Source organism: Zootoca vivipara, chromosome 2 (genome assembly GCF_963506605.1).
Source record: "Zootoca vivipara chromosome 2, rZooViv1.1, whole genome shotgun sequence".
Classification (NCBI taxonomy): Eukaryota; Metazoa; Chordata; class Lepidosauria; order Squamata; family Lacertidae; genus Zootoca; species Zootoca vivipara.
In genome coordinates this window covers 30,141,756-30,157,143 of record NC_083277.1, presented here as the reverse complement: position 1 = coordinate 30,157,143, position 15,388 = coordinate 30,141,756, and the positions used below count along the sequence as shown (strand labels likewise).

Below are 15,388 nucleotides of genomic sequence, written 5' to 3'. Positions count from 1 at the left end.
CTTGCCAGCAGGGAGTGGGGTGGGTGAGCACTTGCCCCATGTAGCAGATGCCGCTCTGGACGGCATTGCAGCTGCACAGCTTGGGCAAGAGACAATATTCACACGGAGCAAGGGACATACGATTGCAGCAGATACGCTTTTTGCAGAACATTCCCTCCCACCCCGCTCCCCTTGCTTACCTGTGTGGGGTGCTCTGTCCCGTCATTCCCAGCTCTCGCAGAGGGGCTGGGGTCACTGTTGGCTGTTGGGAGTCCCATACGGAGGTGCCTGTTGGGGTTCTAGGCAGAGAAGTGTTAGCAATGTGCTCCAGCGTCATCAAGAGAGAGAGAGAGAGGGAGGGAGGGAGGGAGGGAGGGAGAGAGAGAGAGAGAGAGAGAGAGAGAGAGAGAGAGAGATTGCTTGTCAGTGCTTCCTTGTGACGGGAGGCACACAGCCTGAGTGAGACAGGAGCCAGCAATGGACTCCGTCGCCAGGTGCTCCTTTCTTGTGCAAAGAAGTGCTCCACCTCCCGGTTCACCCATCACCATTAGGAGCACTCTCCTAAGTGCTCCTAACCTGGGGCCAGGCATATATACAAAGGAACACGGGAAGCTCCCTTGCACTGAGTCAGGCCAATTGTTCCATCAAGCTCAATGCCGTCCACACTGACTGGCAGAGGCTCTCCAGGGTTTCAGGCAAGAGTCTCCCCCAGGCCTACTTGGAGATGCCAGGGATTGAACCCAGGGCCTTCTGCACACAAAACAGATGCTCTACCACTGAGCTGTGGCCCTTCCCCTGTGCACTGTTTATTTATTTGCTCTGTTATGTATACCCAATCTTTCATTCAAGGGACGGCACAAGTCTGTCTCTTCCCCAGTTCCAGCCACTGCGTCGTAACCCTCTTTCTGGTGCTATATTGGCACAGTTGCTTTGGTACAGAAGGATAAGGTGCCATAGTGTTGCCCCAGGGTATTCGCACAGTTCTGCTAGTGCCCTCCAGGTATTCTAGACCCATCAGCCCCAGCCAGCACAGTTGGGTCACATTCTGCTGGCATAGGGGCCTTTGTGCCATATCCTTGTAGCCTTTTATGTCCAGCATTAACTATCGCACCCTCGCTTATCCATTCACAGCGAGTTTTTAACCACATTTGCTTCTCATTCGTTTGGTACTGTCCACGATAAACTCAAGAGATATGCTCTGAAGAAAAACAACTTCAGGAGGTATAGTTGCTAATGGAAGATAAGCCTGCCTTAATACACCCATTTGAATTCAGTCCATGATCCACTCCCGGTCACAATAAACATCCCTTGCTCACAATCAGATACAATGCTGGTAAGAAACCAGCCGCTTTAATAGGGTGAAGAATAAGACCTCGGAGAATGGGGCAGTCTTTCATTCAGAACATCTCTGTGAAATCATGAATCAAAGACACACAGGGTTTGTTTGATAGATGAGGTCACACTGAGCTAGAAAAGGAATGGGAGAGCAGCTTCCCAGCTCAGGGACACCACATAGCAATTATCTATACTTTCATGAATTAAAAAGTTGTTATGTTCCAGCATTCTAGTTTCACCTTTTTTCTTTTTTTCTTTTTAAAGTAAATTACAATATGTTTTCCTAACTGCAGTTCACACACATTTAATCAAATGTCTGGATTAAAGGTGTCTTATTCAGCTTCATATTATTCTGCCAGCAACATTAAAGCCACACACCTGTCATGGCCCCCTCTCCTTCACTTTGATGCACTAGACTAGAGCATATTTGTGCGACGGGGAGGGGGACAGCATAAATTTAGCTTTTAACCTACATTTCCCCCTAAAATAGCAAATTGGGGGCTATGTGCATGATTTTCAAGGGGAAATGCTCCCCTTCTGCTAGAACCACTATCCATATCCAAATGGCCCCCATCTTTGCTTTATTATTATTATTATTATTATTATTATTATTAGAGGGGCGACCCCTAACACAGTTCTCTAATGACTCATCTACTTGGACTTCATAGATACAGAAAGGTGCATTTAACTTCCAAACATTTTCATAGTGCGGCAGACAATAATGTTTTTGTTTCCTGTTTGAAACAGTCCTGTGTGAAATACTTTAAAAAATCTTTATAGCCCATGTTCTTGTGTCTAATATTAACATTATCTTCATAAGTCTAGCCATGACTATTTCAAAAGAAAACCAGGCAAGGAAAATACAATTCCACCCCCCCCCCAAAAAAGAGAATCTGTTTAAAATTCTGCCGGAAGCTTATCTTAAAAGAGCCATCAATTGACTCACCAGGCTCAAGAATAATGAGAAAATGGAAATGGAAATGCATATAAAAAACCCATAAAACCAAGGAAGAGAAACTGAACCCTACCCCAGAAGTTTTTCTGCTCTGGGGAATGGAAATTTGCTGAACTAGTGAGCAGACATAAAAGAAGTTGCACTTGGAATTGCAAGCTGATTCACACGTAACATTCAGAAATATGTGTTAGTAGCATTTGTGAAATGAACTGCCAGTGTTTATTTTGGGACAAGTATATACTTGAAGATGATGCATACCACCCTTCCCAAGTAACAAGTGTACATTCTGCCCATCTGCCCTAATATGAAGATCATGGCTGTGTAGCAAAACCATCAAACATAAGGCAAACCTAAACAGGGAAAGGCACAAATATCCCACAAAATGAATTAAAAGTGAGGTTGACTTCAGCTGCTGATCCAGGAAGCCTTTCTGGAAAGGGCTATTTTTCACATCACTGTTGGCTGAGGCGGCAGATTATTTATCTCTCATTTCAGTAAATGGGTTTTTAACTGGAGTGCAACTTTAAAAGCCATCATTCCTCCCTTGGCACGTACTATGGTAAGATCCCATAGAACAAATCATATTGTGCTGTCCTGTGTGGTACATATATTCATTTCAGCAAAGGACTGTGTCCCATCTCTGCACAACACTGCGCATGATCATATACATTCAACGCATGGGCAGTCACAGTGCATTCATTCCATCAGTACTCCGCATTTTGGAGTTCAGTCCTTGCGTTGACTTTTCAAATTCACCAAGCATACACTCCATTCACATGAGCATCTGTGCTACTCGTTGCACTCGTGCGCAGCACCATGTGTCAACAGCCTTATCATCTTTTCCCAAAAAGTAGGAGCACAATTCAGACAGCGTGACTCTGCTACACCAACCCCAAAGGTAAGGGGAAGCAGCCCAGAGGAAATTACAAAACTGGCAGGCAGGCAGCTGAGCAATGTGAGGTAGGTGTAAAAAGGGATACAATTTTCACTGCCCGGACCAATCGTTGCTCCTTGTAAGTGTGGGTGCATGCTACATATATCAAGCGTGTGTGCTTGAGTGAGAGACAGAGAGGACATCCTTTTCACACATCCTTAGGTACCCAGAAAGCGCATCAGGTCCGCCTGCTAATCTGCGCCCTGCAGAGCAGCCCCTTAGCGCTGTAATCCCGAACATCCTTCCGATTTATATTCTTTATGCAATCCAAGGAAACTTTCACGGGGTGCACAGGATCAGAGGCTGCGAGCGAGTCGGGAGCGTGACGAGACCACATGACACTGAAGAAACAAACCCCCCTCCAATCTTTGCAAACTCCCCATGCCAGCCAAAAACAGATCCTAGAGTGTTTCATTACAGACGAGCATGCAGAAGACAATGCAATTAGTGGAGAAATAAATAAAATGCATTAAAAAATGCATATTTTAAAATGCCTAATTTTTAAGGCTTTACCTCACGTTCGCAAACTTCCCTCGGGCAGCGCCGCGCCTGCCCGTTTTTCTGTGGAGACGTGGCTCCCTCTTGGAAACCTGAGCCGCCGCCACCGCCGCCGCTTCTTCTTCCTCCTCTCGCTCCGCAGCCTGGACGGGTCGGAAGCGCCCCGCGGCGAATTCCCCGCCGGGGCCGGAGGAGGAAGAGGCGCGCGCCGGGCGGCTTCCCCCCGCGGCCGCTTTCAAAGGCGGCTCGTCGGCGTCGCTGCCCACGAAGAGGTAGAGCAGCAGCAGGAGCGCCAGGCAGAGCGCTAGGGCCACCACTTTGCAGTAGAGTTTCATTGTGCGCCGGGCGGCGGCGGCAGTAGCCTCAGAGCCTCAGCCCCGCAAAAGGGGAGACGCCGCCTCGCCGCTCGTCGCCATGCCGCCCGCCCGCCAGCAAGCTGGCTCCAGCCTGGGCATCTTCTAAAGCGCCTTTCTCGCCGCCCGAGGCATTCCTGTAAGCGCGCGCGCAAAAGTGAGAGAGAGAGAGTTTGCGGCGCGCAGCGCCACACTAAGCCCGGCTGCGATTGCGGCGGCCGAGAGAGTGAAGGGGGTGGGTGGGAGGAGCGAGAGGGTCGCCCCTACCGTAAAATGCAGAATAGCACCTCTTCCAATAATCCGAAAGGAAAAGCCTCTCAGAATTTGCTGCTTGCTTCCCCCTCCAACATCCCGCAACCGGTGTTTAGTTAGTTGGTTAGTTAGGCACTGATGAAAATCACAGAAGAAACTGCATATCTGTTAGTGTTTACTATTGGATTCTAATGGCTTATTGAATTTATTATTGCTTGATTTGATATAAATTGTTTTAAAGTTATTGTGACTTTTTATATTGGGTCTGATTGTTGCTATAAATGTTTGGTGTTGTTGTTATTACTATAGTAGTAGTAGTAGTACAGTACTAGTGTTGGAAACCGTCCAGAGTGGCTGGGGCATCCCAGCCAGATGGGTGAGGTATAAATTATTATTATTATTATTATTAGTTGTTGTAGTAGTAGTTAGTGGGAGAATCGGGATTCAAGAGGACCTTAACAGGTTGGAGAACTGGGCCAAAACTAACAAAAAAGAATTTCAATAGGTTCAAATGTCAGGTTCTACACTTAAACAGGAAGAATCATGGGCGTAGCCAGGCTTTTCGTTGGGGGACGCATGCCTTTTGTTGGGGAGGTCAGAACCTCAGCTATGTATTTTAATTGATTTTTATTGATTTAGCTGCCCCTCCCTGCCCCCCCCCTTTGGCTACGCCCATTGGAAGAATCAGCTGCACAGATATAAGATGGGGGGACACCTGGCTTACCAGTAGTAGCTTTGAAAAGGATTTAGGGGTCTTAGAAGAAATGAAATGGAGAGCAAATCTCCTCTCTACAGTGTTCACAATTTGTGTGACTACTGTATTCCCATTTTAAAAATAAAAGGCCAAAGCTGAGTGATACTAATTTACCTCATAGCAACACCTAACGAAACAGGATTTGCACCCTGACAATAACATAATAACTGATTTGCTGGATCAGATCATCTCACTCAGAAACAGGGCATGATAGTCTCTGTAGCTATATTATATGATTCATTATATGATTCATGTAATTTCTACAGCTCAGATAATACAGAGCATGGTGAAATCACAATAAATAAAACCTCCCCTTCAGCAGTTTCAAGCACTACTACAGGTTCCACATAATATCTGTACTGCATTGTTTACTGTGACAGCACCTGCACTTTGGAACTCCCCGCCTATTGCAACAAAGCATGTGCCTTTGCTAGACTCTTTTCGGGCACCTGCTGAAATCATTCTCCTTTAGGCAAGCATACCTAGATTCTTAGGAAGTTGAAGTAATCTTAATATTAATATTTTAGCTTTTGTATGTTTTAAGGTAGAATTGTTAATTTTCTTGATTTTACTGCTGTGGTGTTTTGTTTTGTTTTTAAACCACTTTGCAGGTTTTTAAAAATAAACTTTATTAAATAAACAAACAAACAAACAAACAAACAATAAATATAAATAAAATAACACAAGCCCAAACACAATCCATCCTGTAGATTTAAGTATCTGTCCATAGTCGCCTACTTGTTATCTGTAGCCCAGAATCCACATTCCTCTGTAAGAAAATATGAAATAACGTAAAACCATTTTTGCAGGACAAAAAAATAAAAAAAAACAAAACAATGTGTGTGTGGGGGGGGGGGGTGACAAGAAATTTTCCACATGCGTACCACCTGACCTTCCTACACCTCTGAGTCCAGTGTCCTGTCTGGTGGTTAAATCTCGTTCAGAGAATTGAGTACATCTGGGCTCTTTCCAGTAACTTTCTGCATTACTCAGAGGAGCTGAGCATATGATTTGCTCAAGTGAACTATGGTAATTAATTATCCTTGGAAGATATACAAGATGAGAACATGCAACAGTGAGTTGTCAAGTAGGGTTACCAGTAACCAGGGGAAAACCCACCCTTTCCAGTTTGGGTGTATTTCCCCTCATCTTTCTCAAAGAGAGAGAACAAAGGTCATCCACACATGCAGGAAAGCTCTCTGTTGACAAAAGCAAACACCCTCCACTCCATCCACTGCAACAGTTGGCCAAATGTTCATGTCTACTTTTGCCTTTCAGGATATATACTGAGCACACCACACAGCTACTGCACACAATATTTCACAGCAATCCTAAAAAAAAAAGAGTGGGAGTAACCTACACTCACAGTCCCTGCAGGCTCCCCATTCTCAGTGTGGTGTAGTGGTTAGGAGTGGTAGACTTGAAATCTGGTGAACTGGGTTTGAGTCCTCGCTCCTCCACATGCAGCTGCTGGGTGACTTTGGGCTAGTCACATTTTTCTGAAGTCTCTCAGCCTCACTCATCTCACAGAGTGTTTGTTGTGGGGGAGGAAGGGAAAGGAGAATGTTAGCTGCTTTGAGACTCCTTCAGGTAGTGATAAAGCGGGATATAAAATCCAAACTACTACTACTACTCCTCCTCTTCTTCTTCTTCTTCTTCTTCTTCTTCTTCTTCTTCTTCTTCTTCTTCTTCTTCTTCTTCTTCTTCTTCACCACAGGCAGAGACAGGGATTCCCCCACCCCAGCCCGAGAAACTTTCCAGGGGCCACATGCCAATGATGGGCAGAGAAATGCATGTAATTGTTCCCTTTGTGCAATAGGCTAGTTTCCATACCCTTACTGTCCTCCATTGAGGCAAACAAGAGGCATGAACAGAGTTCCGGGATGCAATCCGGTCAGGCAAAAACACACAAGCAAGGCTGGTGAGGCGATGTGGCCTGTGGAGAATCCCAAGGGCCTGGGGGCCAAGACCTGATGTTTCCCATTCTTTCCCACAAAGAACAGAGGCATGAGCAGTAAGTAGCACAACACTTCCGTGGCCCTACTCTGTCTTTTCTTTCCCCTCCCCAGAATCCCCCTGCTATGAAGTGACTATTTGCTTCAATTGCTGCTGAATCAATGTGCACAGGATTGTGCTGTAAACCACGGGAGTTGAATCTGCTCATGCAGAGACCACTCCTGTCTCCTTTGAAAGTGCTGCTAGGCTAGTGCAAGCGTGAAATCTTTGCCCCACAAATGCTTTGTAATAATTTGGACTTTTTTTTTCTGCACGCATGCACAGGCACACTTTCCCCTGTTTTTCTGTACTGTTTCCTGAAAGGAATGTCAGCCAGGCTGAGCACTACATAAAAGCAGAGGGGCTTAAATATCGCCCATTCAAGCAGATTGCGATGAATAACCTAGGCTGGTGGCACGTGCATAATCCGAAGGGTGTAGGTTGTACCCAGTGTAAGTCCCTACTCAGAGTAGACCCACTGAAATTAAACTAGCATGACTAACTCACATCCGTTCATTTCACTGGATGTGCTCTGGGTAGAACTTATCTGAATACAGCCTTTATGTTGCGCAAACCTGCCTTAGGACAAAAGAAATTTTATTGCTCTCTCTGAACTAGATTCAATTTGTCTCAGTGGTGACATTTTTAAAGGAAGGAGCTTGGCCTGATAGTTATGAATCTGCCCTGTCCCAAAAGAGCACTGAAATGTCTCCCTCTTTCTGTAAGGGGCAACTGATATATGGGGGAGGGGTGTTGACGGTTGCGTTTTTTTGTTTTTATGTGGCTTGAAGAATGCTTGGCCAGCATTGTCTGGAAAGCTAACTAAAACCAGATGTTTCTCTCTGTAAACAAAGCAAACCAAGTTCACGCCCAGTATAAACATAACATGATTCAAGTGGGATCTTTGCATGTAGTATGGTGAATTGCATAGGATACTTTTCATCTCTTTTTGCATCTGTACATTACATACCGTCCTCGTTTAGTGATCTCCCGTATCTGGGAAAACCAACGATGACATCACTTGCATTTTTATTTACACACTGCATATGCATTCAATAGACTGTGCAAATACTTTTAATCTGACAGCAGAGCATATGAGTCCCCTGGATCAGAGGTAGGAAACCTGTGACCTTCCAAATATTGCTGGACTGTATATCCCACCATCTCTGACGATGGGCCGTGCTGCCTGGGACTGATGTGAGTTGGAATCCAGCAACAACTGAAGGGTTCTTCACCCTTGCTGTCAAAGTAAGGTAAAGGTAAAGGGGACCCCTGACCATTAGGTCCAGTCGTGACCGACTTTGGGGTTGCGCGCTCATCTCACGTTATTGGCCGAGGGAGCTGGCGTATAGCTTCCAGGTCATGTGGCCAGCATGACAAAGCCACTTCTGGCAAACCAGAGCAGCACACGGAAACGCCGTTTACCTTCCCTATTTATCTACTTGCATTTTGACGTGCTTTCGAACTGCTAGGTTGGCAGGAGCTGGGACCGAGCAATGGGAGCTCACCCCGTCACAGGGATTCGAACCGCTGACCTTCTGATCAGCAAGCCCTAGGCTCTGTGGTTTAACCCACAGCGCCACCTGGGTCCTTGCTGTCAAAGTAAGGCGACCATAAATCCACCCCTGTGAATTCTAAAAAGTTTGGGATCCAGTGTCTTGTTGTCACAGCTGGAACACGTTAATGGAGCTTACTCCCAGGTTAGTGGATAAACCGACTTCATCCAGTGCGCAAGATACAATGGGTGATATCCAACATCAATCATATTCAGAATAGACTCACGGAAATTAATGGACTTAAATTTCTTGTCCAGTGATTTAAAGGGGTCTGCTCTGAGTATGGCTAACATTGGATAATAACAAAGTGGAAACACACACTGGAGATGAAAAGAAAATAAAGTTCACCGCAGAACTTTGCCAGAACAGAAAATTATTCACCAAATAGCAGGGGTATCATGTGCATTCAAATTAACTGACTGGGGCAAATTATTCCACAGTATGAATGCAGCCACTGTGAAGGTCCTTTGTCCTTTTCTCCCAGCTACTCATTCTTCCACCATAGTCTGGACACAGAGAAGGGCAACTCCATTTGCAATGTATATCGGTGGTTAAATGTTGTTTCTTAGTACATAGGTTTGATTCATTGGCACCTTTAAAAACATCTGAAGGGATTCGCAATTCATGTGTTTGACATAGAGCTGCCAACTGAGCAGAAAAAGTACTCTGACCTGCTCCTGTGCCTTCAACTGCTACTTGTACCAGTACGTGGAGCTTTCAATAACATGGGAATAAGCAACATCAGCTGCTAATGCCTGCAGATCAAGCTATCAGGGCCAGGACAAGAGTTTGCAGGAATAATTCCCGTACCTGAAAAATAAAATAAATCATGCATTAATTGTTTCAAAGCAAAGTACGCCAACTTCTCTGGTTTGTGGATTACAGCCAATAACATAAAACAGGTGAAGTGATGTAACATCAGCCTAGTTATGAATTGACAGTAATGAACTTGTCATCGTCAGAAACAGGATGGAATAACTATTTAACATGGGAATCAGTCCAGTGTAAAAGGCATTACCGATACATCATTTTTTAAAAGCAGCTGATAAAGATGATTGATCCCATAATTAGGTTGTTAGTCTATTACTGCAGAGGAGTAAGATGAGAAATATATGAGTTTTTCATGTCACCACAAAAAATATAGGACATTGCACTGAATTGGCAGCTCCCACTGAAAATGGGGGCTGTGTTTAGCTCCCTCTTCCCCCTCCATAACAGAGATGGGGATCTGTGGGCCTTCAAAGGTGGTCTGACTGCAACTCGCATCATCCCTGATCATTGGTCATGCTGGCTGTGATAGATAGGACTTAGGACAGGAGTCAGGACACCCATTTTCTGATATCACAACATGGTTTATTTCCTTTCATCAGCTCCATGTTATGATGTCAGGGCATGAATATGTTCTCCCAGAGACTATGGGAGCGGGAAGCTATGTGATGGTTGGATTTGGTGGCAGTCACAAATATGGAGTAATGTCTACTTTAGTCCCAGTGAGAATCTTTCTTCCGCAGACACGACCTCATGGGAGTATGATCTTAAAGGGTGCAGGATGCAGGGTTGAGTTACACTCTTTCTCTATGAAGCCCATGACCCTGCTCCATTTCAGCCATCCTGCTGTCTGTGTCTATTGTCTAATTGCATTATACCCCACCTTTCCTCCAAGGAGCTCAAGGCTTCAGCCACAGTTGTTCTCCTCCCCCCCACAACAACCCTGTGCAGTAGGCTAGGCTGAGAGTGGATGACTGGCTCAAAGTCACGCAGTGAGCTTCGTGGCTGAGTGGGACTTTGAACTGTGGCCTCCAAGGTTCACGGTTCAGCACTGTAATCATTGCACATGTTCTGTTGTGTTTTATGTTCCAACTAGCTGGCCCTGCCACACATTGCTGTGGGTTATTTGTGTGATTTTCCCTACCCTGTGCCGATGCATGACGTATCCCTGTGATTCCCCCACTCCTCCCCTCACCCCCCCTAACTTATCCCTGTGATCCCCCCTCATCCCCCTCCCTCATCCCTGTGAATCCCCCAACTCTGTCCTGATCCATGACCTATTATGCCCCCTCTTTTCCCCACACCGTCTTATCCCTGTGATTTCCGCCCTCTCCTCCCCCTAACCCCCCACTTACCCCTGTGATTTCCCTCCTCTCCTCCATCCAACCCCCCCCCCCAGGTTATCCCTGTGACCTGTTCATTTTGCACACAATCATTCCCCCAATACACGTGTTCTGTAAAATTTTGCCCTGTCCCAACCCTGACTCCCCTACCAACGTGTGTTATGTGAAATAACATTTATTCTACCCAAAGGCACGGCCCTGTAAAAGGCCCATATTCAGTTGACTCTATCCTGCGGCCTATTCGGCCCCACCCCACCCCCCACACAGGCAGGCCCCTAACTCCATTCAGCCCAGTCTGCAAAGGCAAGGTGAGATACTATGAAGAGGGCAGGTTTCATCCCTGTGTCTCCCCCCACCCTGTTCTGACCCATTACCTCTCCCTGTCCCCTACCCCAGGCAGGCCCCTACCTCCACTTGGCAATGTTGGGCCTTTTGCTGCAAAAGGCCTGTTTTCAGTTGGTTGCTGTGGAATTTTGTGGTGTCATCTGGTGGCGCGGCTTTGCAGGCAGCAGTGGGCGACCTGCCTTTCTATTGGATGCTGCTGGAGTCTTCAGAGCTTCTGCTGGTGACGTCTAATTTGGGCACCACTTTTTGTGTTTAATCATTATTTTAGGTGTGAAAGGTGTGGTTTTTTGAATTTTTTAAAATGCCAGATCCCTCCCTGATGGGCAAGGTACGTTGTGGCCAAATTTGTTACATTACGGTTCAGCGGTTACAGTGAAAGGCTGTTACATCTGCGCGCGCAATGCCTACATTTTTATATATATAGAAAGGGTGTTCCTGAGTAGCATAAGAGGAATCAATTCCCTGCCTGTAGGGATGCCTGATGGCTGGCAGTACTGAGCTTGCTGCTGGCTGGCCCAGTGGCATACCTTGGGTTGCCTGCACCCGGGGCTGCGCGGAGGGGAGGTGGGGGGAGGGAGGGAAACAGATAGAGCCTGCATATGGATTCAATACCTAATGGTGTTTGCGTCACCCAAATCGCAGCCACAGAGATAAGAAAAGAAGAGCCGCTCCGTTGTCTGGAGAAGCCACTTCCTGGATCACATGGAGAAGCGGTTTCCAATTGAGCCCAGCACAGCTGTATATAGGCAGCACTAGGTGTTGAATTTTTGTTTCCCCTAACAATTTTGCAGCCGGGGCACACACACCCTGTGGCACCCCCCATACTACACCACTGGGCTAGCCCACTGACGCTGCTACAGTGGGGGCACAGGAGCACAGTCTTGTGTGTGTGGTGTTGCCAGGGGTGTCTTGGGGTCACTTCACTGTTGTTGCAGGCCCATTGCCTTCTTCTGTATGTGGGCAGCATGTGGTGGCTGCAGAGTTTCCAGGGAAATTGAATGCATGTATGCTGTTTTTGTAATTCCTGGCAATTAACTGTATTTCCTCCTCCTTCCTGACCTCAGAACACATTGAATATGGTGGCCCTTTGGCTGGGGTAACTGTAGTGTACCCCCCCCCAAAAAAAACACCACAGTGTGAATATTGGATAGCTCTGTTATTTAAAAGTTAAGCGTAGGATTGAGCTATAAATATTATGGCAAGTGAATGAAAATAACTTATTTCTTCTCTTATTCCCCCCACTTATTGTAAGACAACCATGACATTTGATAGAAGGGAATACTGAAAGTGAATAAAGGGCAATGTTTCTAGAATATTTTATGCCTCATGCAAGGAACTTGCTGAACTTAAGAGTAGCTAGACTTCCTTCTAAAAATTAACATGGAATCAAACAATTCAGCTTTCCCTATTCTCTCTGTAGGGATTAAGCAAGGGATTTGGGTAAAGACTGAGCTACTCTGGAAATAAAAAAGATATCATTGGATGGTCATAACACTATTATGAGTGAAACTATTATAGCCTATAAAGTCCTGAGAAATTAAATCAATGACCTGGAAAACAAGATCATGTTAAGGAACATTAGATTAGCAGGGTGTCCCTCAGGGCACAGAAGAGAAGGAGCTTAAGAAAAAGAAAAGAAACACACACAATCTGGTTTCTAGTAAATGCAAGGATGAAAAAATTATGCTGCCTTGCACCCAGCAGTATTCAGAGATATTTTATATTCTAATCTCTGAAAAAACATAATTTCCATCACATTTGGAGACTGGTGAGGGTACTTTCATGTAGTCCACCAGCATGTGGCTGGGAAACCATGTGAAAATGTATTTTCAGCAATTACTTTGTTATCCTGTGAGCGGCATCTGTTTTAGTGCACATGAAACCAAACTGTATCAAGGCATCTTCAAACTGACAAGCCAGGAGCCTGACAGTGACCACTATGTGTGTGTGTCTAACCCCCCACCCACAACCCTCTCAATCCTTGTCATTGGTGTAGCTATTCTTGAAAAATATATCTGTTTAGTTCCTTAAAAGCCTTCTTTGCAGGATATTTAAATGTACCAGAGGCTCAACAAAATATCCATTGTGCTTCAAAACAACTTGTACCTGTCACATTGCTCAAATGTGAAAGCTTTTCAACCTCTCCCATCAGATAACCCCAAAAAAGAAAAAGGGTAGCATTGTAAAAAAAGAAAAAGCATATAAACAGATAACACTCCCCAAATCCTGCCCCTCTTTAGAGATCTATATCAATCAATCAATCAGCTGAATTAGAAAGGCCTACTTCATATTGGAATATTCCCCATTTAAAACACATTGGCCAGTTCAGAAAAAGGTGTATCCTAAATCCTATTGCATTATTTCTCAGAACAAGCAAGTTCAACGGGACTTGCTTCCATTGTGTTAGAACTTCAGCCACACAGCTCAATCTTGTGGCAGAGTATCTAGATTTCTAGAATAACCATGTTGGCCTAACTCTCGAATGTGTGTGCATAGGACCACAGTTATAGTTGCGCTTATGCCCTGTTGTCACCAAGTTAGTTGCAAATAATGTATGCCCACTGATTTCAATTGGAGAGTGGACTTTCTTTATTGTGACCAAACTTATTGGAAACTGGGCCAAGAGCTAACGTCACCTAGCTGGGTAGGGAATTCCTCTCTCTTGCCTTCTTACAAAACCTTTATTCTGGGAGCTCTGTTCCAGACCCAATTACCCCCCCCCCCATTTTAGATCCTTAACTGGTCATGAGTTTTTCTTCCTATATTTCATAGTACTGTAGTCTTTTCCAATATGGAAAACATTTCTATTACATTTATTTTTATCAAATACATTTACTGCTTTCACAAGACACCTCCAGGACACCAGAGATCATACACTCATAGCTTGATGCCTGTTCTATTGGTATCTTGTAGAGGACACTCTCCTGATTGCTTGGGTACATGATTTGTGCTAGCCCAAAGCATATTTTGCACCGGAGACATGCCCAGTTACTTATTTTTTCCTACATATTTTGGCTATCATTGTCTGCGTGGTTGCCCTTGACTGTAAAGAGCAGGCATCCCCAAACTTCGGCCCTCCAGAAGTTTTGGACTACAATTCCCATCATCCCTTACCATTGGCCCTCTTAGCCAGGGATCATGGGAGTTGTAGGCCAAAAAATCTGGAGGGCCGCAGTTTGGGGATGCCTGGTATAGAGGACACACTGCCATTTGTTTGGCTACATGATTTGAGCTGAACCAAAGCATGTTGGGGGGTGGATGCCACCAGATACTTATCCCCCCCCCCTACAGATTTCCACAAACTGACTATACGCCAGTAGGACACTTTGGGTTGGCATTTTGTAGAGGACCCTTTCCCATTTGCTCGGGTGTATGATTTACGCAGGCCCAAAACCTGTTTGGCTACCTCATGAGAAGAGAAGACTCCCTGGAAAAGACCCTGATGTTGGGAAAGATGGAAGGCACTAGGAGAAGGGGACGACAGAGGACAAGATGGTTGGACAGTGTTCTCGAAGCTACGAACATGAGTTTGACCAAACTGCGGGAGGCAGTGGAAGACAGGAGCGCTTGGCGTGCTCTGGTCCATGGGGTCACGAAGAGTCAGACACGACTAAACGACTAAACAACAACAACAAAGCCTGCTTTGGGATGGGCAGCCCTGTTACTTAAGTTTTTTTAATGGTGTTACGTTGTCATCATGCATTAAGAGTGTTTCCCAAGCATAATTTTGATTGTTGGGGTTTAAAAAGAGAGCCCACCACATAAATGATATTTATTTGGTGGCTCAGGGGCATATGGACTTTAATTTGGGGATACAGGAGCTTCTTAGTTCTTCGAAGTTTTGAGCAAAGGAAGGAACTAGGAACTGAGGATGCAGCTTCGCTGCCATTCAGTAGTATTACTATTACCTGGTTGGGAGATTACTGGGGGAAAAAGCAATGTCTCTTTGCAGCGTGGCCAGCGGCAAACACAGAACTAGGGAAAGTCAAGCGCAGCTGCCCGCTTCGCTTGCATCGCCCATCACAGCGAACCGAAAGGAAGGCGCTGCGCTTCAGCAAGAGCGCAAGCGCGAGATGGCAAAATTCCTTTCGCTCGCGGGCTCCCGTCACGTGACGCTCGCCCCGCCACCCCGCCCTCTTTTTTCACATTCTCGGCGATTTGTGAATGGGCGCGAGCCGACAGCTCCTGCCAATGAGCTTGTAGCCCGCCTCCCAAGCGGCCCTCCTCCGAGAGACCCTTGTTCTCCATTGGAGGAAATGGTTGTTGACAGCAGACTCCAGCCAATTGGAAGCCTATGCGCCATCGAGATGGGCGGGCCATG

General features: G+C 45.7%; 1 protein-coding gene across 1 annotated transcript in view; it reads right to left on the bottom strand.

Annotated features, from left to right (window-relative positions):
* GXYLT2 (glucoside xylosyltransferase 2) overlaps positions 1-4,225 on the bottom strand; it is a 39,260-nt gene extending 35,035 nt beyond the window's left edge. Inside the window, exon 1 of the mRNA XM_060271352.1 lies at positions 3,717-4,225. Within this exon, the coding sequence (XP_060127335.1) occupies positions 3,717-4,036 (320 nt within the window). The 5' untranslated portion in view covers positions 4,037-4,225. The remainder of the gene's footprint in view (positions 1-3,716) is intronic.
* Between the last annotated feature and the right edge of the window lie 11,163 nt (positions 4,226-15,388).